Below are 24196 nucleotides of genomic sequence, written 5' to 3'. Positions count from 1 at the left end.
GCCAAGCTGTGGTGAACTTTAGTTTACAGCAAAAGCTTTCTAAAACAGCTCCACGTCCACATACTGGCAGCTAGTCCCGTCTAAAACCCAACGCTGAAGTAAAAACAAATGACAGAAGGAAGAGCTACCGGTTCATCAGAGCAGTGGAGAAATGCAACGTTAAAAAAAGAGGAAACGTGCCTTTTATTTTTTAAGATTTTATTAAAATACGGTGTGGAGTTTACCATTGGAAGTTACCATCACAAACATGATTGTTTCTAAAAAAAAAAAAAAAAAAGTAAACAAAACAAAAATAAAGCTTAAGAGCCTAGTTACAGGAGATTTTTTTTCTGGTGTTTTTTTTTCCTTTTTTGTTTGTTTTTGCAGTCTGGTGAAAGAAAAGAAAATCAATTCACAATGAGTGTGAGGGAAAAAAAAATGTTCACATGTTGTAAAAATACATTTCCCAATTTTCACATCACACACAGTCACTTTCATTCATTCATTCATTCCTTGTTAGATGGTTAGATGTCAGTGCCAAAAGAAAGAAAAACCAACATTTCAGACGTGTGCACTACGGAGGAGTTTCTATAAAACGCAGGAGACCGTTCTACATTCTGACAGAGGAAACCTGGGATGAGGAACACGACACAGGGGCGCCGACTGCTGGAGGATATGTGTGCATTTGAACCCTGAGAGAGAAAAAGTGACCAACTCTCAACGCGATTTTTCAGCATTTTTTTTCTCTTTGTGTCAACAGACCATAACAGCATCCGCTGCGCCCTCCCCCTCCCCCCTCTTTACAGGCCACACTGAGTCTTGGTTGGAGCTGAGAAAAATGCTTTATTTGCCCCGGAGTGGCTATGGCGGCTGGGAAGTCTCACACCCAATAATGAAACATTGGCTGCTGTGTTGCTGAGCGTAACCAATGTGAAGGTCTGTTACACATGTTGCCAAGTTGGTTGAACAATTAAAAACATCAAGAAAGAGAAAAAAATAAGAAAAAAAAAGTCATTAATTAATGCACAGTAAGAATTCACACTGGGTTTATGAATGCAGAATGAGCTAAAACTGTTCACAAAAGGCTGAATGCAGTTTGTCACTGAAAAGGAAACGCAAGGTGCAGTTGACTCTGGCCTTTAAGGGGGTGTGAGGAGCTTTCTTTTTTCTTTTTTTTTTTAGTGGAGGGGCCTTTTTATGGCCCCTTCTTTCTCGGCTGGGTGCGTCTCCTGACTTCACCTGCTGTGGTCAACTGTATTAAGGCAGTGAGTGGTTCCATGGCGACGATAACGGCTACTGTAACAGAGAGAAGTAAGGCCCACAGGATAGAAGCCGGAGATGACATATGGGATAAGACTAAGAAAGAACGAAAGAGAAAGGAGTAGTAAGAAGGTGGGGGAGCTCGTTTTCTCCAAAATGTTTCAGTACAACATGTAGAACACCGACAGCATATCCATTAGAAACTAAGTCCTACAATAAAACAAAATGGTTTTCATAACAGTGCACTGCTGAACTGAAAAATATATATAATCATCATCAACAGCAAAATTTAAGATTACCATTAAGCTCATAATCCAAACTATGGGGGTTATTCTTTTTAAAAAATATATACTCATCACATGACAGAGAGGAGCCTACCATTTTAGAACATAAGACATGCTCCATGTCTCTCTTAGACTCTGAGGGGGGGGAAAAAAACTGTACATCACTGGAAACTGACCACGACAAAAATGGCAACTTGGGCTGAGAACACTTGGCTGGGGGTAAGCGGGGCTGGGATAGGAGGAGATGGGATGGGGGCAATCATATGCCCCCTTAAAAATGACCTCACATGCACTATAGATAGAGCAGCTTGACAATAAATGGAGATAAAAATAAAAAAACAAAAACAGCCTCTAGTACTACTGCTACAAAATAAAACTAGCAGGCCACGAAGATCACCTTTTTTTTTTTTTCTTCCATTTTCCATCAGCCAGTAAGATTCAGGTTGAAGCACTTTTACAGTCTGAAGTCTAAAAATGGGAAATTGTGCTGAATTTTCTCACGATGAGGAAATCGAGTAGTAAAGGCAAAGAGATACGTGTTGGTTTTAGAAGCCTGAGTATTCAGTCACCTTACTGAACCTTTAAAGATTTGGTCAAATCATCTAATGGGGCGTTCGTTTTAACTGTGTCGTTACTGCTACAATTTCACAACCCTTTCAGTAAAGGACAGTATAGACGCATCTAGAAAATCTGTACAAAAAAAATATAAGGGTATGCACGGTACATTCAATATCTGTTACTGAGGTACTAGAAAGGTGTTCCCTTGACACCAGGGCAACAGCGTTTTTAAGAGTTACTCCTAGGGACAATTCCTTTGGAACGACAACAGCTTCTTATCACAACAGAGTGAGGGAGCACGCACACATACACACACAAGCACACACACATATATGCACGCACGCACCACTGTCTTTAATGAGCCAGCATGCAGGAACACTGTCCCTTTGCTCCTACTGGGAATCTAATCCATGCTGTCCCCTCACACCTGAAGGAATTGGTGGATGCATACTGGTGCTTATGGGCATAAGAGATGGGCCATGACAAATGGAGGGGATGTGAGGGTGGGTGGGTGCAGGGTGGTGGTGAGATCTTAAACACCTCTTGTGTTTTGAATGGCGGCAGTGAGTCATGTTTTTTCCCAATCACTGAAGCTAACCTGTAACTGTCTATCTATCCGTGTCAGCAGCCAGACAGATGGCGACCTCTGCTGGTGTGCTGCTGCGCTCGGTTCTGTTTGGGCAGCGAGAGCACACGACTGCACATGCAGCTCTCTGGCTGCTGGCAAGGGATGTTAATACCAAGATGCTCTCTGATATGATGCTCTTAGCCATCGTCTCGTGACAAAATAATCCGTAAGGGCGGGAACAAAGCAGGTGTAAATAGAAAGAACTGTCTTAAAAGTGGAAAAATCACAGCAGTAAAAGTTGACAAATTGCAGGTATTACTCTGGAAAAAAAGTTTAAAGCTCAAGGATGGGCTGAGCGAATAATATACTTTCACAGTCCAAGAGCTCCACTCTGATCCCTCTGCTGAGCAAGCCGACAGCAGTGGGGGGGAGGGAGGGGGGGCAAGTAGGCTGAAGAATAACTAGATGTTGATGAGGTGGAAAAGAGCCTGTCAGGTTTACTTCAGAAAACATTTTACTCAATTGTAAGAGTACAGAGGGAGAGGCAGAAAGAGTGAGACAGGGAGGGTAGGAGAGGGGCAGAAGAAGAAGAGACCAGTAACATGAGCCATTAATGTACAAATTGGGGCTTCAACCTTCCCGTCCTTGTGCCTCTGATGGTCAAAACCAGCAGAGGCCCGCTGGAAGCAGCGACCTAAAGCCTCGTCTCAGAAAAGCCTTTTTTTTTCCTTTTAAAAATAAAAACATATGAACACCTAGAACCACAAAAGATCAATTTTCCATTAAAACAACAGCCAACTAAGGAACTAGACCAATCCAATCATTGAATCCTTGAGAACAGTTATTGCTGACGTAGTGGGGGAGTGAAGGAAGGAGGGATGGCGGGTGGGATGAAGATGGAGGGATGTGGGTAGGATGATGTTAAGCTCCTGGGCTGGTTGTGTGATCAGAGGAACGTCAGGTCAAACCAGGGCTGTTGGGTTATGTCTGATCCTGGGAGAAGGGTTTGGTTTCCAGAGATGACGGAATGTGCTGGTGGCGGCAGGGGGAGGGGAGGGGCTATTGGTCAGAGGGGATGTCTCTGTCGGCTTCAGCCTTAGTGGGCTGCCCCGGGGACGGGGCGTGAGGGGGGTGGGAGACAGGGGCGATGCCATGCGCAAGGGTTCCTGAAACCAGGCTTTCAACTCCTGCGCCAGTTCCTGGGAGGCCCCCCGCTGCTGCAACATTGATCAGACCTGGAGGAAATCTGAAACAGAAGCAGAGGGATTGTATGTGAGCTGTCCAAAGATCCCTTTTCAGCCTCACACGTGAACTCAGTCAACTCGCTTTCTCTCACCTGTAGGCGGCTCCATTAAGTTCTGGGTGAACAGCAGCTGCCTCCATGCTGGACCACTGAGAGGCGGCCATCAGATACTCCTTATTAACACAATTCTTCAGACTGTCTGGGATACGACCTAAAGAAAAACAACACATCCCGTTCACTCTTCAGTGTTTAAAAGATGTACGTATACCACCAATAAAACCTCATCACATTTGCTTATCGGTTTTCATTTTGGTTTGTCATCTTCTACTAAATGAAATGATAAACATGCATTTACAGCGTGGCCAGAGAGATCCCGTCACTTTTGTTTTTACATCTAGCTTGTAGCAAACTCATTAAAGCTGCTTGGAGGCTTCACATTTCAGGGACTGACATTACAAACTCAGACCAATCTAAGTGATTAATTGTAGCTTGACACAACTAATCTTCATTAGGGATGCACAAATCATGATAATCAGCCTTGTTTAGATTCTTTTAGCTTGTTTTGGTGTTATGTAGACAATAAATAATTTATATATCCATTCTGTCTTGGCACCATCCATGTTATGTCTTGGCTGTCGTGCAGTGGGGGGTGGGGGTCAGGTATGCATGGCAATTGAAATGATAAATGCCAGCCAGATGTGGCAGACAGAGGAAAAAGCCAGGTGTGGAGGAAGACTCCCCGGCCCTCTCCCCAGAGTGGATTTTTGTTTTGTTATTGTTTATTTTTAAATAAATTAACTGATCATGGAACGGGGGCCAGTAGATGTCGTTGAAGCTGGCTGATGGAGGGGATCCAGTGGCCCCAGTGGGAATTCCCAGAACAGACTCTCCAAAGAGGGGACCTACTAGGGCAGCGACTGGGTCAGCTGTTAGGACTTCTCCCCTTAATGCAGAGGACAGATAGTTTTTCCCGGTGACCGAGGTATGATAAAATACTTACAGGACTGGTTGGTGTTGTGACACTTTTCATACAATTTTAAAACTTAAAGTGGTTTACTGAAAAGGAAAAGCAAAAAAAAAAAAGAAAAAAAAGTGTCGGCTGCTCTCCTGCTTGCTGACACACAGACCAACACACACACACACAAGTCATCCGACGGTGCCTACAGTATAAAACTGAATGGATGAAGAGCTACCAGCGAGGGAAAAACTAGGAAGTAAATAAAACAAACTCATTACAATAGATAAAAAAAAAAATACAGAGCAGATAATTATAGTGTGGCTAGCTGCACTTCATATTTCAGTGACTGCGGTAAATGTAAAATTGGAAAATATAAATCCAAATTATTTCATTCCTCTGAATTTATTATATAGTATTTTTTTTTTAATTTCCTAAAATACAAACACTAGATTTTATTTTAAACTTTTTTTTCTTGTTTCAGAATCACTCTGTCCTCTTTTCCAATATACTGTTATGTTCTAAGTAGAGAGAAAAATAACAAAGAATCAGTAATTTGAAGCAAACAATGATATGCTGCAACTCCTGTTCTGTCATCTTTTCTGAACAAATACTTGGGCCGCGCAGAGGGCCCCGCAGTCTGCTGCAAATATGTGAAAGTTATTTAAGATAAACGCTGTTTTTCTAAGAGTTCAGTGTTAAACCAAGATTAACTTTCATGAGGCAAATTATAGTTCTTAGAAAAATAAGAAATTAATCATCAGGTCAGCCCGACTGAACAAATCAGTTTTGGAAATGGCCTTTTTTTTTTGTAAAGCTGTTCTCTCTTAGAGAGGCTGTGCTCTACTAGCTTTCTCTTAAAATACCCCAAGAGGTATTTGATGTGTTCAAGACAAGAAAAATCCTTGAAATTATTCTTCAGAAACTCTTCAAACAGGATGCTATGCTGAGATTTTGGTAGTGACAATGATCCTGTCAGCCAGGAATGTCCCTTTGCACTCATTTAACCTTTTTGTTAACCTCTGAACTTTGCTGTGGCTGAACTGGCCTGCTTACTGGTGAAAACATTAGATCACAAGCAAATAAGTCTAATTCATCTTGCTTTCATTTGATCATAAAAAAAAACAAAATTCATCAGGAATATTTTCCTGCAGTTCGGCAAAGCTTAAGTTTAGTTTCTGCCAAAATTAAAACAAATAAATCATTTGATTATCTACTGAAAAGGATGCACATCATTTCATGTATGATGAAGGGTGCATGCCTCCCACCTGTGATGGCCCGGCGCACTTCTCTAGCAGCTTCTTCACGAGCCTCCACTGAAGCCTGTTCGCTGTACCAAGATGTATGTGGAGTACAGATCAGGTTGGGAGCATCTTTCAGTGGGCCTGTGGAAAAACTGTTGGGAAAGGTTAAAGCTCATATAAAGAGAACTAATGAGGTTGAGCATCAGGAACATGGAGGATATGGGTGTACATTAGTCTGGTCTAGTACAGTTGTCATGCTAGTTACCTGAAAGGTTCTGTCTCGTGGACATCCAGGGCGGCCCCCCGTATCCGTCCCTCTTTTAGGGCTTGAGCCAATGCTTTCTCATCAACCAGACCACCTCTTGATGTGTTCACCAGAAAGGCTCCTTGACGCATCTGAGGTAATAACAGGATAAATCAATGCAGAGAATTATAGAAGGAGGTGGACATTTTCTTTAGTCTGCAGCAAATAAAACGATACGCTCTAAAATAACCTGCAGAGCCTTTTCTACACTACAACAATACAACAAGCTCATTTCCTAATGAACTGCTGGTAATTATGCACAAATACAAGCAAACTTTTGACATATCATCATTAATAAGACACAGAGGGACAGAACACAGATTCTTGCCAGCAGTGCTCGAGTATCCTCATACTATTTTCAGAAATGCAAGCAATGTGGTGTCATAGATGATTCATACTTCTGGACATTAGATCAGACATCCCATTACCTGATTCAGTAAATACAAGCCTGGCTTTGCATTTGGACAAAACTAATCTGACTGTGTTGCAATGCAATATGCTGATGCTGGCAAATATTTGTGTGCTACTTTTCAAATTTCTGAACCTGCCACATTTGTTTCAAAGCTTTGACCTTTGGCACAGTAACCAACATCCAAACAGTAGAAAGCAGGAGAAATAGTAAACCCCAGCTTTCTGCATTACAAACCATTAATTATTGCTCTGACGCAATGGCTACGGTTACATGGTGCTTTTTAATTCGGAATATTAATTCAGAATTAAATATTTTGGAGTAAACTGAATTCTCGTATGAGTTTACATGAAGATAATTCCGAAAGAAGATCTACATGAAACACGTCCTCACTTAATTCCTCTTTAGAGCGGCTGGTTGGGAAGGGTTCTGATTGGACAGAAGGTGCATGTGACGCATGACGTATACCGGAAATAAACAAAGTTGGCTCCCTGTTTCTCGTTTTTTCCAGTCGTAACTTGTAAAAACTACATAAGTACCAGTTTCGCCGCTATTTCTATTATAATTTTGAAGTACCAGCTCAAAACAAGCATACTACTTCACTTTTTGCAGCAACTGAGAAGGAGAAGAAAGACAGACCATCGAAGACAGGAGGCAAAACATCGCGTGTCATTGGGACAGGACAAAGCAATGAGCATGCGCAGAACGACCAGAATTAAATTAGAGCGGAATGAAGGTTTACATGACAGAGGAATTAAATAGATCGGAATTAAAATGTGAATAAACCAGCCACTTACATCGAAATTAAGTTTAATTCCCAATAAAAATTAGCATTAGGAATTAAGTGTTTACATGGTCATTTTTCATCAGTTTAAAGCGAAATGAACTTTTATTCGGAATTAAACAGGAATTAAAACTCCCATGTTAACGCAAGGAATGACACCTAATCTTTATACTTAACAGCTTTTTCATTTTGCCAGCAGCACGGAGCTGGAAGGTGGCAAGTGAACAGAAACATGTTGCGTTAGCAAGATGTGGATTAGTTTAAACAGCTTGACCCAGCGTAACATCTGGAATAAATTAAAAATGTGTGAAGATGAACAGTTAAGATCCAAAAAGCCAAAAGAAACCCTTTACAGGATAACAAATTCCCAAAAAATTTGTCATCAAAATGACATCAAGCAGCTAACTAGTAAAAACATTAGCTTACTATCAGTAGCTGGAGGGTGTCTGCTTACTCACAAAAGCATCACGAGTACAGATATTATTCCAAATTTTCCAAAGAACAAGAAAATAGTTGACCGAGCTTATCAGTTACTTTATTGATACTGACAGGTTCAAGAATGTGCTGATGCAAATAAAGAAAGTAATTGACATTAGTATTGATGAGCTGTTATAAAAGCAGTCATGGCAAAAAAAAGGAAGAGGTCCACGACTACATTTCTTAAACAAAGGTGATAATGGTTAATTCATTTTTCCAAAATGAGTATTTTAACCAGATACATGAGAAAACACTGTAGACCAATGTTTTTCAACCTTCGTTGAGCTACACTTTTTTCACTGACAAAATCACCGGGCACACCACAAACCAAAAACTTTTTTTTTTTTTTAAAGCAAATATAAATAATATGAAGTGCATCTTGTCAAAGTGTCTTGAATAAAAATCTGATCAACAAATGAATTTTATGATCTTTCACAGACAGTCCTGGGCCTGTTTGGATGAACACGGAGCTACATATTTAGACAAATTGGATCATTTTTCATGGTGCACCTAACGATCTCTCACAGCACACTAGTGTGCCATGGCACAGTGGTTGAAAAACACTGCTGTAGACAACATGAGGGGTCCCCTGTATTTGATGAAATACATATGTGTTGCACAAGTGCTTCCACCTTAAATTTACCAGATAATCTTTGACTATATGAAAACATTATTTGCTTATTTCCTCCATTTTGGATGTTGATCAAGATTGTTGGTACAACTAATATAGTTTCAAACTCAGATAAACATCTCCAAACTTGCTGAACTGATAAGCAGAGCCAATAATACAACAGATATCAATCCAATCTTGATCAATTCATAATCCCTTACCTTTACCCATGAGCTGGACTATTTAAGAAACAGTTTGTGACGTGCACATAGAGAGTCTATCCAACACACCTGCTTGATGGTGAAGTCATTAATGAGGTGGTGGTTGTGCTCATTGAGGCTGCAGTGCAGGGATACACAGTCAGAGTGGATGAGCAGGTCCTGCAGGGTGGCCATTCTCTGCAGGCCCAGAGAACGCTCCACGCCATCGGGCAAATAGGGGTCATAAAAGATCACGCCAAATCCAAAAGCCTTGGCCCGTAGTGCTACAGCTTGTCCAACGCGCCCTGAGAAGCCAAAGGAGATGGTAGGGTTAGAAAGAGCCACCGAAAAGGAAAACTCAGCCTTATATTTACACAATAAAATAAACAGCAGTTTTCATTATCAGCTGATTAGTTGGAAAAGACCCGCATCAAAATAAATCCTTAAACATGATATTAGTACACGTAAGCTCTTAAAATCTGGATAAAGTGCACCAAAGAAATCAAAACCACCACAGTCACTCACCAAGGCCGATGACACCCAGTGTTTCACCGCGGATCCGAGCAGCACCACCAGCCACTTCTCTGATCTGCTCCACACTAGAGGCACGGGTTCCCTCTCTTAGAGCTTGGTGCATCCAGGTGACTCGCCTGTACAGGTTGAGAATCAGACATAGCGACGTGTCGGCTGTCTCCTCCACCGAGGCTGCCGGTACATTACAGACAGCAATACCTGGATGACAAGTAGAAAAGAAGAAGTGAGTATGGTGGCTACGGCTGACCCTCTCTGTGTTTGTGAGACAACATCTTGTCAGTATCGGTGTCTCACCCAGCTCAGCAGCTGCTTTAACATCAACGTTGTCAAAGCCGGAGCCAATCCTGACAATTACTCGTAGGCCTTTAAATTTTTCCAAGTCATCTCTGGATAAGGTAATGGTGTGGTAGAGCAGAGCAGCCACAGCTTCATTTAGCACCTACAGGAAAGACATCACTCTTCAATCTGGATTCTGATCACACAGTTTCAGGGTTAATATTAAGAATTAAAATTCTAACAATACTCAAATAATCTTAAATGAATTGTTTTAGGAAAAACATTCTTTTAATACAAGAAAATAAGATGCTAAATGCTTTCATTCTATCACAATGAAACCAGTCCAACTATTTTCTACTCAGACTGGTCTGTGTGTGGTTGCTTCTCCGCTACCTTCTCATGAATCTCTTGTGTGGACTGGGCATCACAGAAAGCCACTGTGGCCACATCTTTGAGGATAGGCATTTCCACAGTGCAGTCACGTCCGTCCAGCAGGGCCACCAGGGGACGTGGGTGCATCGGTCCATTCAGGATAGGGGGTCGGATACCTGAGTCCAGCGCAAAAAAAAACAAACTGTTACTTATGTGCCATTAAAAGAAGACTTTAAAGAGAAGAGCTTAAAAAAAAAAAAGTCATCAAACAATCGTTACATATAAACTTGACTGAACTGACACAGTGTGTTGATGTGCACAACCTTCAACCACTTTCTGAAGCAGTAAAGTTTAACTAGATTTTAGCTACTGAAGAGACGCCACTTCCAATGTCTGGACTACGATGCAAGTCATCTCAGCCTCAAACAAAATCACACACGGCTAAACTTAACATGGCTAGCTTCCACACTCCTCAGACAATAATAACTCAGACTTTTATGACTCTCTTTTTCCAGAATCTATCGGCACCCTCAGGAAACAACTATGAGTCCAAGTGTGAGCATGTGTATAATGGTTAAAAAAGTAACCAAATCAGTTATAGGGCTTGGAAAGCATCCAGTAATCTGTTTAATATTTAATGTCTAATCTTCATGAATTTGTGTCCAACTCAATATGGCTGAGATTAATAAAACAAACCTCTTTAGTCAAGTTTTGGTTCTGGGAACTTGACCTGCCTACTGTATGAGCCGGGTACACACCGAGAAGAGGGGGCTGAAAGGGTGAAGTGTAGCTGGGGGAGGGGTGGAGAAAACTGCTGGGTCTTCGAGAAGAGGTGGCTGGGGGTTCATGTGTTTATGGTGGTCCCATTCGTGACCTAAATCTCATGTCTGGAAGAGTCACCGCTTCTGTTTTGTTTTTGTTTTTTTGGTCTTGCCCTGTCCTTACAGACATCCATGTACACAAATACACGACGGTCGCAAATGCATTTGACTCAAGTCTGCTGTGGCCATGAATCATTGTGCAAACCGAAAAGTTGCAGAAAAAACAACGATGCCACAAAAAAGCCAGATCTCTGCTGATGCAAAGAAAAGCTAAAAAGATATTTTTACACTTTCTCCTTTCTTTTACTACTTTACATGTAGACAAACATATTTTACAGTCACTGCTGTGTGACAGGTGTGTGTGCCATGGCAGGGGGGGTGTGCCTTACTAGAACATTTACTTGGACAGAGGGCAGCATGTAATGGTGAGACTGCTGAAGAGGAAAGAGTAAGTGGCTCAGAGTGGAAAAATTAAATATGTGGAAGAATCGTCTGACTGGTCCTTTTTCTGGCTCAATAATGATTTTATATATATTATATATATATATATATATGCTTGTAAAATGTACAAATGGATGCACTACATGGGGCAGCCTGATTAACGATTGCACATGGCTCAACCTTGCAAACTGAAAACACACCACACACAAAAAATATTTATATTCCAATTAAAAAAAAAAAAAAAAAAAAAACTTAAATGGCTGATTGCAAAATCCTCCTCTAAATATCAATAAATAACAAACAACCAAGTAAGCCCACACAGTGAGTAATTTGAGTAAAGGACACACTGGCATACCCAAGGCCTATGAGGAGCAAGCATGGCCAGACACACAATGCAATTCATTCAGTGATTCATTCATTCTCCCTCCCTCTGCCTTTCTTTCCCTTCACTCCGTCCTCTCCTCCTCTCCCTCTGGCTGTAGTTAGAGTAAGAGGTGAGGGGGGAGGGGCAGCAGACGATGATAATGCAGCAAGCAGCAGTACTCCACCCAGACGCAGCTAAACACACGCTTATTCAGTTCCTTCTCAACGGCCGCGGCACCACCGACACACACAATCATAAAAGGGAAACTGCACACACACACAGCTACACCACACCCAAACCTTAGATCTTCCCAGCACACAGTTCACAAATTTCAAAAACACATGCCAAAATAGAAAACACATGAGCACTGGGCCTAACCTTGCATTATGAAGTCTGTCAGCCCGTCTTCCTTTCCCTCTCTCTCTCTCCCTCTATCGCTCTTTTTTTTTTTCCTCCCTCTCTCGCTGCCAGCCTGCTCTTGGCTGACTCGTTCCCAGCTGTCATCTACGCCCAGCCCCTCCCCCCACAGACAACCACCAATCACAGGCGGCTCCATTGAGAGCTAGCCAACCAGCACTAACCTCATTAGCATAGCCGAAGCTGAGGCCGAGGGCGGTTTGGGGCTGTTGTCGTTTTTTAAAGAGACAGCTGGCCTGTTTCCCTGTAACCTCGGACACAACCCTTCACCTTGTCCTTTCCCTCTCACCGGTCTCCAGAGACTCCCAGCCTGTTCCCTCCATTTTGGTGCACCATTATGTCTGATCACCATCACTATAACAAGTTATAACTACTTTCGTACAGAATAACACAATTCACTATTCCTTATTGTAAGTAACATTAATAGAAAGTTCACTAATTTTCAGAGCAAGAAATAGTGAAACAGTTCAAAGTGAAAAAAAAAAAAAAAACAGAACCTTGAAACCCAAAGATATAAGTAAAAAAGAAAAATGAAGCTTACTGAATCAAGTTAAGAACCCAGAATACAACAATATTCAGTTATATCAACCTAAAGTGATGCAAATATGGTACTATAGACAAACCATGTGAACAGCATCAGATAGTAGGACTGTACAAGTGCAGCTGGAAAAAAATAAGTTATAAAATAATGCAAACAAATGTTTGTTTGTTTTTTTACTTTAGTTTAAACCGGTCCTAAACAAAGCTAAATGTCACAACTGAAATTAACTCAAGGACACGCAAAATGGAAAAAGCAAAAAGACTGACTGCATTAGACTTGTCACAGAATTTTCCTTTTAAAACTTTAAATGAGTGTATGGCTCAAGTATTCTTACCCTCACAGATGCGGTCAAGTCTCTGTCTCTTGACCTGTTTGTGTTTGTCCATCAGAGCCATAGACCAAGCAGTCTTAACCTGGGACAGCGAAGAATAAATCCAAGTAAGAGTGGGGACCCTTTAATTAAGTCCACTTAGTATGACCTGTACAAAAGAAGAATCCAGTTAGTAAATAGAAAAGAATAATTCTTGTTTGTTTTCTCAAATGCATATTTTACATCAATGTGAGGCATAATGAGTTGAGTTTTTTTTCATCACAAATATCCCATTAACATAGAACAGCTCTGATAGTGTAAAATAGCCCAGCAGTAGATGAAAGCAGCTGAAAATGCCTCTTCTTCATGTTTGAGTTATTGAACAGTGTAAAAACAGAAACCCATTAGCTCTAATATTTCAAGGTTAAACTTTCCTTTGAGTAACAAACAAGTCAAGGACCCAGAAACAATCTTTTCTTCAAGTGGCTTCACTGTAAGAAAAACAGAAATGCTACACATGGGATGAGGAACATTCAGCAATCACTCTTCCTGCTCTTTTCTTTTATTTTTTTTATAGGCAGAAATAACATTTTATTAAACATTTTATTAACTCTATTTTATTAACATTTTATTATTTGAAGGAACTGCAAGCAGTTTGGACTTGACCTAAAGCAACAGGAAAATATTTACAAGGTCCAACCTTGTAAGACTGCCTGGAAAATAACCAGAAAGCTACAGACAACCCGGGAGCTAGTACAGCAAGCCGAGTGCTAGTACAGACAAAAGCTGGACAAGATTAGATAAAATTCATTCATTGAAAATGAGTATGTGAAACAGGGGATACAGAATATTGTGAGGATGCATTATAGCAATCTACAATGTGTTTTCAGACTAACTTTGAAGTAAAAAATTTTAATTGGGGCTTGTGTGTGTATGTATGTATATATATATATATATATATATATATATATATATATATATGTATATATTTTAGGGGTGGGAAAATCGAATTGAAAAATCGGAAATCGGGATTTTTTTCTTCACAATTTTAAAATCAATTTCTTTTGTTAAAGTATCATTTTTTTCAAATAAATTAAATACACCATAAAATTTTTATTATTTTATTGATCTCTTTACTTGTCTTCTTGGGCATTATAGCAGCAGAATGATGGTCTGGTTATTGCGTTGTTTTTTTTCCTCATTGAAATGAAGAAAAATGAGCGGCAAAAAAGTTTTATACATTTTTTTTTTTTAATCTACAAAAATCAGCAATATCGGAGAATTGTGAGAATCACAATTTAAATCGAACCGGCACCCTAACAATCGGAATCAAATCGGGACAAAAGCACATCATTACACCCTAACCAAAAAAAAAAAAAAAAAAAAAAAAAAATTTTATATATATATATATATATATATATATATATATATATAAATATAAAAAAATGTAGATATATGAAATGTAGACAAGCAAACCAACATGACAAACTAATGGAGTTCACATCACTCATTATCACTCAAACTAACATCTGTTGAATAATCCTATGAGGAAGTCAAGTGTTTTCTTTCACTCAGACATGGTATTTTGGTACCCTGTCCATCAGTGAAGTCCTTTAATGTGTCAGGGACAGTTTTGTTTGTTTCTTTTAAATAATTCTTTCCAACTCAATTGAAATGAAAAGCAATGTCTCATTTCACTCAATTAAAATGAGCAAATGTGTATTTATTTATTTATTATTACTTTTTTCTGTCTCCCGTTATCTTCACTTTTTCTTTAAGGGTATGCATAAATTTGAGGACAACTGTATGTTTGCAACTGTGTGTGAGATTGCTGGATTTGCTCCAAAAGACTAATTTATTTATTTAAAAATAAAAACAGCAGTTTTAAAGATTTTTGGGCAAAAAAGAAATTGCACCTCTGTGAATTTTTTTACAAAAGGTGATTGTGTGAAAACAAATGACATTTAATTTGCACAGTATTTTTGAAAATTGAGGATTGAAAGTTACTAATGAATCGTATTTGTTTTATGAGACATACATGTACAAATCCAAAAGAAGAAAGAAACCCCCTAAGGCCCCACCCATCAATATGCCATATCACATAACATGAGACTGGCTCTGTTTCACTAATCTGTACATGGTGCATATGGTAAAAATGTTTCGTCGTCATGATGAAGTCATTTGATGATTTTTGCTATTTTTAGACGTATGGTGTTTATGCAACCTGCACAAGGAGCAACCTTTTAGCATACAGGCTTCAAAGTTTTTCTGGCCAATCAACTTAGTGCTTCTGTTGGAGTGCATTTTTTTGCAAAATAAAGGAACTTTACAGATGCAGATGTTGCTAATACTAGACATCTGTTACTTTTGGACAGGAAGAGTATACAGCTAGATAACAGATGGAGTTTGTTTGTGAACCAATTAAGATGTTGCTGTTTTTGTGCAACTGCATGCAACAGAAATTAGTGCAGGAAGCTCAAAGGGTTGATGGTGATGAAGGGGTAAGATGTCACTTGCTCTTGCATTAACTGTACAATGAACATCTTTTGTAAATTTAATAGATCATCTGTCATGCCTCTTGATTTATCCACCCTCACTGTCCCAACATCCCTTGCCAGCAAAGTATTGCAGTTGCTTTATTTTACTGTGTAATTTGACTAACAGCCCACTAGCAAATCATTTCTCATTAGGTTTTGTTGTCCTGCTGAACAATGTGGGATCGAAATGTAACCTCTAGCTTTGTTAGACTAATATCTGAGAGCCACCAGCTAAGCCTCACACAAAAAAAATCCTATTTCTCTGATGGACTATGATTCTTCTTTTTTTTTCTGTTCTGATTCTTTCCCATCTGGCTCATAATATAATCATTGCTTGTTTTTGAATCAGACTCTTTTGTCTCAGCTCTTCAACATAAAAGTTACTGTGAAGATAAATATTGCTTATTGTCAGGAGGAAACATTCAAAACCTTCAAGACCGCAGCCCTACCAACTTTAGACACCCCCTGCCCTACATGATCTAACACTAAATCACTGGAGTTACTAATCTGTGAAGTGTATTTTAAGACAGAACTCACCTGGGGAACAATGTCCGGTGTGCCAGTCAGGTAGACAAGTTAGATTACACTGTAAACAAAACAAAAGTTTACTCACTTTGAATAATGCTGTTGTCAAACAGCTGACACAATTGCAGGTGCCTTATTATGAAGACAACGATCCCATTTAAAAAATTATTTTCAGAGCTCCAAACACAAGAAATGACTGCAATTTATCAGATTTGCATTGTTACAAGTGCTAAAATTTTACTTTTACTTAATTTTACTGAAGTATTTACTTTAGTAGATCACATGATTCCCCCCCCCTTATTCTTCCTATTTTATAATAAGGAAAAGAGACTTGAATTGTTGCAAAGACAATAAATCAGTCAAATCAAATATGAGGCATCGCTAAACAAAATTTTAAAAAGGACACAAAGAAACTAGTAAATACAATTTAATCTGATAAAATTTCAGAGACCAATTCAGCTTCATGTAAGCAGAACAAACCCACAGTCTGATTTTGATTATGTATTACTTGTCTTGATTACACACACACACAAACACACACGCTAAACTAACCTGTAAAGTATGTGAAGGAATGTTAATAACCAGTGCATGCTGAAGTTTAAATTTATTAGTAATAAATTGCAGTTCTGAAGCTTCTGCTTGACAGAAAAAGGCCTCTTGTATGGTATGTTTTTCTCTTTTTTTTCCCGTTTTTTGTTTTTAATGTGTATGTCACCACTTTAAAATAGTTTATTGATATCAACAGAGTAGATGTGAACACAATATACATGTACACACACACACATATATGTATTTGTGTGATATATATATAAACCTTTAGCTCTCAACAGTACATAACATATGGTGGAGTCTTAAACCTTTAATGGAAAACTTGTTTTTTGTTTGTTTTAAATTTAGGTAGTTTCACAATATACATTTTTCTGGTCTTCAGAGTATTTTCTTTTACTGAAACTTTCTGGTCAACTTTTGTTTGGCTAACAGTAAAAAAAAAAAAAAAAAAAAAAAAGCTAATTGGAAGTAAGCAAATAACGAGACACTAACGATAGTTTGTTTATAACGTTAACTAACTGTCAGTTATGAATGGTTTGTCCTAAACATAATTAGTTATAATAAACAAAAATAACACATCCAATAAACCGTTAACTAAGTAGTTAGCTGATGATGCTAGCCTGCTTAGGAGATACTTGCAATGAATGGTGGATATATTTAATAGGTTCCATTTAAACATTAGTCATTTATTTAACTTGCACGTGTGACTCTCAGTCCTTAGCAGCATGTCTGTGTTTGTTTGGTGTAGTTTTATCAAATACTGAGTTCTAAATAGTGATACTAGTTAACTATATACATGGCACGGTAGCTAGCTATGCGATGGTGGCTTGCTAACCCAAACACAAACATTTGAAGACTAGAAGTGGTTAATATTTGAAAGAATCGTCAAATTCCTGGACCTTCGAACAAATTCAGATTTTTGTATCATACCGATGTCATTAATTGGTGAAATGTGTCAGTGCGACTAAGGGAGTAAGTAGTTACTTGAGACGTTTGTGGAGTTGCTAATGTTAGCTAGCCATCGCCGTTAAGTAGCGTGCCGCTGAGTGTGCGCGAGATGCAGGCGGAGGGGGAGCCCATTTCGTCCGATTTGTTATCAGCGAGTGGCGCTACAATGTGAAATATCTGACCCAAAAGCTGAACAAATGCTTAATTCTGCTTGGAAATCAAAGTCTCTCAATTAGTTTAATTGGATCAGAAGAACTTTGGCAACCTTAAAACGAATAGTGCAAACAGAAGACTATTATTTACCCCGAATAAACTCTTTCAGGAGTGCTGAGACAGTGTGCGTGCGTCGGTGGTGCTCCCTCTCTCCCGATCGCCATGAAATTAGACAAAAGAGGAAGTGGCTCGTTGATGAGGGGGTCAGACAGTCCGTAAAAAGCGCCCGCGTGCTGGATGGAGCGCCCTCACCTTCCACGGCGGAACGACGAAAGCATGCAAGACAAGTCAAAGTAATGCAACCAAACTTCTCTGTTAAACACCAGCTTTTTCGGCTGTTTAACTGGACTAAAAGTTAAACATATATTTTTGACTCTCGACAAATTAGGAAACAACAGGTTCCGAGGCACACACGTGTAAGCCCACGTACCATACCTACGTACACCAGACGTGCAGACAAGGGAATATCTATAACTGAGTAACTATACATGTAGACCGGATTCTCGGTTTTCTGTCTTATTAAATGTTTAAAACTTTATGGGTCTTTGTAATTGTTCTGGATCTTCCTATGATTTTGTTTCTCAATGCTATTGTTGTATGGCTATTTTATGAACAATTTTGCATTTGGGTTATTTGAGGGTATCTTCATTTATCGCCCTAAGGCATCAAAGTGCGTTTATCTAGTCAGAATGGACTTGAAACATTTATGAAACTTAAATACTGCAATCAACCACGAGGTGTCGCAATAACCCCGCACTGTATTGCCCACAAGCAGAATGTATTTCTTTCAAAAGAAAAGACAGGACAAGTTTTGGGAAAAAATAATTCTCTATTAAACTTTATTCATACATAAATTGTGCAACAAGAATATTTCCATCTGAAACCATGGAAAAAAAATCTAAAAGGCCACCAAATCATCTGAATCACTACAGCCTCTCACATACACTCAGAATTGGCTGGACGTGTGTACCGGTACTCACTCTAACCATTGTACAGTGCATTACATTGTGCCCTGTGGAGTCCAGCTGCAGCAATGATTCAGTTATTAGGTTATCTTTTCTTGTGCATGTGTCACATGTTCAAAAAATATCTGAACCAGTGCAAATGGAGACTGCAAAAGTCTCTGGCTGTGAAAAGACCAGAGCACATACAACTCTTGGTTGGCTTAAGGCATGGTAAGTTAACAGTATCATCAGTATTACCGTTTGTGATGTGTGGTGATGCCCATACAGACATCATAAGAAGAGAATATATGGAGGGGAAAAAAGAGAAGAAAAAAAGAAAACTCAAATTATTCTATTACAATAAAAACATCCCTTTGACATACATTTATATTTCAAAGGAGCAACATACAAGTGGCTAAATCACGTGGAGGATTTAAGAAATGGGACGAATCCTGGAATGTTTCCTGATAAATATACAGGAGGGCATTAAGATATGGATTCTCATGCCATTTAGACTACTTCAGTATCTTTTTGACTGACACATGGTAATACTGGATCTACTCTTTTTATTTCAAAATTAATCTAAATTTTGAGTTTAAAATCTAAAAGCAGTCTATTGCTGAATTGATTGGGCACTGACAAAATCTATTTTAATCAAGTTTCATCACTGGCTTTGACTGCACATCATGTAATAATTCAAGCAAATATTAAGAACTTTCTGCTTTCAATATATAGTGTTCCTTGATAAATATATGCAAGACTATTGAGATGCATACCAATGGTTAACTGATGCTAATTAAGACTAGAATCAACATAAATTGTAAAACATCCCTGCACATGAAAACTTGCTTATTTGCTCATGCACATTTCCCTATTGAGTGCTGAACAGGCAGGCACTGGCATTACTGTGCAATGTTGGATAGTGGGCTTTGTCAAATGTAACAAACATAGCAATGCAATTTGACAACAGCTCAAACTTAACTGGCTCCCAAACATGTAATCTGGATACATAGCCTCATGAGGGCTGCACGTTTTCAAGTTTTCTGCCAGAAGACAACACACAGTACAGGTGTGCTTTATATGGTTATGAATGTAGTAGTCACACTTGGAGCACCAAAGAGTGGTCAGTTTTCCTCTATAAGGTTCAAATCCAATTCTGTGCAGTCTCTTTCAAAAACAGTAGTGTTTCCAACATCCATTATAGTTCTTTTTCTTTCCTCCTCTTCCTCTTCTTCACTTTCACTTAGGGGCCCAATGCTGGCTCGTCCAAGGAATTCAGCAGGGGAGGACAGGCGCTGTTCCGCATGACAAGACACTGGAAATATCCAGCCACCGTCACCCAATAAGCTGTCACGATTACCAATCTACAGAGCAGAAAGAAGAATGGTCATGTGACAAAAAAAAAAAAGAAAACATACACGAGCTACAGGGTGCCCTTAGTTGTTTACACAACAGGATCCACTACTAGTAAATGTAGGTGGTTAATCAGTGCAGAGGATACTTCAATATCAATAGTCAACTTCAATACCCAAGTCCAAATGGGTGGTAGCATCAATTCATTAACTTTCCTAGCATTTATAGGAAGAAAAAAAAAAAAAAAAGAAAACTGGAAATTAATTCAACATGTGTAACATGATCGTATTAAATTAGTTAAATCCATATAACAAACTTCCTGACTTGTCGACAGATATTGGGAGTCCGCTAAACTGAATTCAGTGGGATCCATTTTAATGATATGTGAAATGTAAGAGCCCAAATATAAGCAGATTTTGTGAAAGCGTTCCTATGTCTATCAAATAGAGCAATACACACATAAAATGGAACTCAAAGTTCTTTATATTAAGAACGTGATGAACATGTTCCCTCCACTCCCCTTCTTTTTCCAATAAATGTCTAAGACAATAAATCTACCATTCTCACATATAAATATATTTCTGCAAACACATATAAACATACAAGCAAACACACACACCCACATACATACAACAATGTCTCAGAGCACAGTCATAAACCACATTATTGGCATCAGGAAACTATTAGTAATGGGTATTTATAGGACAGAGGAGTAACTTCATTGAATGAAATAACCACATGCATCAATGGTAGCTGCATTTGGGGCTATAAGAGCATGCACAATTCGCTTTCTTTACAGAAACCAACTGATGACAATGACACTTCACTAGTTGTGATCATTAGAAAACATAAAGAAATAACACAATCTGCTCATGTTGTCACGCTGACAGGTTTGGTCTCTGGAAAGTAGAGACAGCCACAGGACAGTTTCTAAATCCACTGTGAATGCAATCCACTTCCAGAACACAGAGGTTAAATACACAATAACTGCATTAAATTTGCTTCATGTAGTCATAGAATGGCAAAGCCACAAACAAAATCCAGCCATTGGAATACTTTGTAAATACTTCCTACTTGATGCCACTAGTTATGGTCATACAGTTACAACAATTATGGCTTATGTTAAAAGTGGAGGAAAGTAAGTGGACAACTTTCCAAAGAATTATGTTTTTTGCCCTCACCTGTGTCATCTTGCTGAAGTCCAGGCCAGGCCTGGGGCAGGGGAGGACATCTGGATCATGACGCCTCTTCAAACGGGGCCTGCGCATGTCACAAGGCTGCGAGTGACATCGTGGCAATGCAGTGGGCCGGTCTCGCCTAGAAGAGGATGGGGTACTGCAGGCTGAGGTGGGAGATGGAGACAAGGCTGGGTGCTCTAGGCCAGAAAACCCAAATGCCAGAGCTGATGCAGGGGAGGGCCGAGGGTTCAAGGTTGCCACTGAGGCATTCTGAATGTGCACCGGGGACAGGGAAAAACGGCGCTGCAGCACTGAATGAGAAACCAGGGGGGCTGGTGAAGAAGAGCATGAAGAAGGAGTAGCAAAAGAGGCCGAACAAGTTGCTTTCAGTGCATCACAGGTGTCCCAAGGGAAGCCCCAAGATAAAGGAGAGTCAGATGACAGTGCTAAACTAAAGAAGGTAGGGCTGGAAGATGAATGTATGGAGGAGGAGGTGAAAGAAGAACTGGGACCACAAAGTGGCAAAGAACTGGCTGCAGAGCCTGAACTAGATGCGCCTCTACTATGGCAACCTCTTTTGACCGGAGTCCAAACCTTTGATGCACTGGGATGCCAGGTGGAGCGGCACTGAGACAGGTCCTCTGGAACTGAGAGGGACCGGCAGTGGCGTTTTGGAGGTGGTGGGGGTGAACTCTGGAAAGTTTGGTCTGTGCAGGCAGCCTGTGGTTTCTGTAAAGGATCCCCTGAACACGAGGGAGGCCATACAAAGTCTAGTTCACAGGAATCTGCCAAAATGTGTGTTTTGGATGTTGGGTGTGTTGCTGAGCTGGCTTCTGCAAATACATAAATAAAATCAATTAGAGAGATTACTTTTATAGTATGGCTTTAATGGCTCTTCATTAATCTGACTTGCCTTGCGCTGTTCCACAAACACTCCATGAGATGGTTGGACTGGAGCCCACTGCAGGTAATGACTGTAACAAAAACATCGTATTTTCAAAGCTGAAACCCATAACATTAATATCACTTTGAAGGACAATTTTCTGTTGATTCAACTCACCACAGTGGCATTGAATGAGAAAGCCTTGTGATAAGGTTCCTCCAAACTCTGCTTACGGAGCTGTTCTGTGATAAGTGTAACCATAATTACAGTCCAAGGAGACACATGGAGACCGGAGCTTTACTGAGGGTGGTAAAAATGTAAGTAGTCAGAACCCTGGCGTGGTTTGTGATGCCCCCTCAACACCGCAACCAGCCAGACTGACCAGCTTTCTTACTATAACATTATCAGATTTTTTCCACCTAAAAAAGAACAGATGAGAATAGATTAGAATGAAACCATCACTGATTAAAGGAAACTGGTTAAACGCAGTGCTGTGAATGCTTGTACAGTATCTTACAAATCTCAAGACAGATTTATCCACCCCACGGAGCCAGGAACAAAACATCTCAATACTGGCTACATATTTCTACACAAAAACCAAAGTGGGACTTATACACTACCTCCTTCACACATAAAAGGGAGAAGTTCACATCTACAAAGGCAGAGAGCACACGTGGACATAAGGAGACCCAGAACAAAGAAGCTCTTCACATTCCATCATAAAAACAGCCATTTGTACAAGAATTCATTAAAAAAAAAAAGAATTCCCAACATGATATTTCCCACTATATTATAATAGTTAAAGACAAAAACCTAGAGAGCATTACAAAGGCAGGCAATTTAGTTGGGCCCAATAAATGGCAAGAGTTGTAACTACTACAGAGAATGGAAGGGGGAGGGACAGGCTAAAAGGGAGAGGATGGGGGAAGTGTGTGAAAAATGAATGGAACAGGGGCTGGAAGCATGCCATAGTATCTTTGCAACGAGAGGGGGGCAAAAGAAAGTCATCAGGTCGCATAGACTTAAATTCATGTAAAAAACAAAGTGATGGTGTGTTCACAGATAGCAGTAGGTCACAAAATAGTCTGTGTGCAACTAAATACAACATTCTTGAAAAATGTGTGTACAACAAGAAAAATATGGTTTTTAGGCTATGGTAGTTACTGAACTCACTATCTTCTCTAAAGATTAATCTGTGCAGCCCTAAGAAATGAACCCTTCAAGTCTTTGTAAAGCTAAATGCGGTATGTCTCAAACTGAAAGCAAAAGGGATAATGTAAAAACGGTTTTTATTAAAATTTAACCTGTCCTTTAAGTCTTTGTCCTGATATTTAAGAGTACAAAGGCAAAAGTACATTTAGTATTGAAGCCCATGCAGTGATCAACGTATAAAATGTGTTAGATCAAATATTAAATATTGCCAATTTGCTATTTCATACAATTTGTTGACATAAAAATCAGTGATGAGATTTTTCACCATTGTTGGCATTCAGATGTGGCCTCCTAGGCCTTCCTCTTTATGACAAACCCACATTGCTACATGGCTAGCCTAGTTCCACATGCCACAAGATACAAGCTACTTAAGGGGTAAACTAAACCTCATCCCGCGGCAACAGCAATTAATTTTACTTTATAAGAGGCATAGCAGTGCTGTCAACACCAATGAGCTACTTAGAAACAGAGACCATTATGAATAAGTCCAAGAATTATGAGGAATTAAAGAAAAATGTATATATTCACACAACGTGCCAAAATGACACACGAGACATGTCGGACAAAAATGCTAAATCTGTTCAATTACAAATAGTCCTGATCAGAAGACAACTGTCTTGAGCAATGTGTATGCCAACGAATGTTTTAACATTACTAGTCTATCTAACCCATGTCTACTAAGACTACATACATGTATAGATCTGTGTTTCTAAATGTATGTGCAGCATGAAGTACAGAGCAGTGATCCATTAATAACGATGTATTAGATATTGTGATAGATTTTCTGGCTAAATCTGATCCGATATTTAGCTAGTGAGCAAGAAGGCACGCTAGCCCAGCAACACGATGCAGCCCGTGAGGTATCAAGTCATTAGCCGGTTATGTTAGCTAGCCGATAGGATA

The 24196-nt window shown here is 39.5% G+C and overlaps 2 protein-coding genes across 3 annotated transcripts; both read right to left on the bottom strand.

Moving 5' to 3' along the window:
* Positions 1-202: 202 nt before the first annotated feature.
* Positions 203-17880, bottom strand: ctbp1l (C-terminal binding protein 1-like). Of its 2 annotated transcripts, XM_079250415.1 has the most exons (11): positions 17814-17880; positions 16026-16074; positions 12976-13120; positions 10079-10233; positions 9704-9848; positions 9401-9607; positions 8966-9180; positions 6357-6487; positions 6116-6243; positions 3986-4103; positions 203-3895 (listed from the first exon to the last, which is right to left on the bottom strand). In XM_079250415.1, exons 3-11 carry the CDS (start codon positions 13034-13036, stop codon positions 3709-3711), a joined length of 1347 nt encoding a protein of 448 aa, XP_079106541.1. In that variant the 5' UTR covers positions 13037-13120; positions 16026-16074; positions 17814-17880; the 3' UTR covers positions 203-3708. The 2 variants fall into 2 exon arrangements, with proteins under 2 accessions (XP_079106541.1, XP_079106542.1); XM_079250416.1 differs by lacking the exons at positions 12976-13120; positions 16026-16074; positions 17814-17880 and adding an exon at positions 12062-12139.
* A 922-nt stretch (positions 17881-18802) lies between these two features.
* Positions 18803-22388, bottom strand: LOC306763588 (protein FAM53C-like). Its single transcript, XM_079250433.1, has 4 exons — positions 22259-22388; positions 22112-22172; positions 21202-22031; positions 18803-20031 (listed from the first exon to the last, which is right to left on the bottom strand). The coding sequence occupies exons 1-4, from the start codon at positions 22340-22342 to the stop codon at positions 19792-19794; spliced, it is 1215 nt and encodes a 404-aa protein (XP_079106559.1). The 5' UTR covers positions 22343-22388; the 3' UTR covers positions 18803-19791.
* Between the last annotated feature and the right edge of the window lie 1808 nt (positions 22389-24196).

The sequence above is a fragment of the Telmatherina bonti genome (genome assembly GCF_933228915.1).
Source record: "Telmatherina bonti genome assembly, chromosome: 12".
NCBI lineage: Eukaryota > Metazoa > Chordata > Actinopteri > Atheriniformes > Telmatherinidae > Telmatherina > Telmatherina bonti.
The sequence above is the reverse complement of the archived record's forward strand: the minus strand, read 5'-3'. Positions and strand labels throughout refer to the sequence as shown.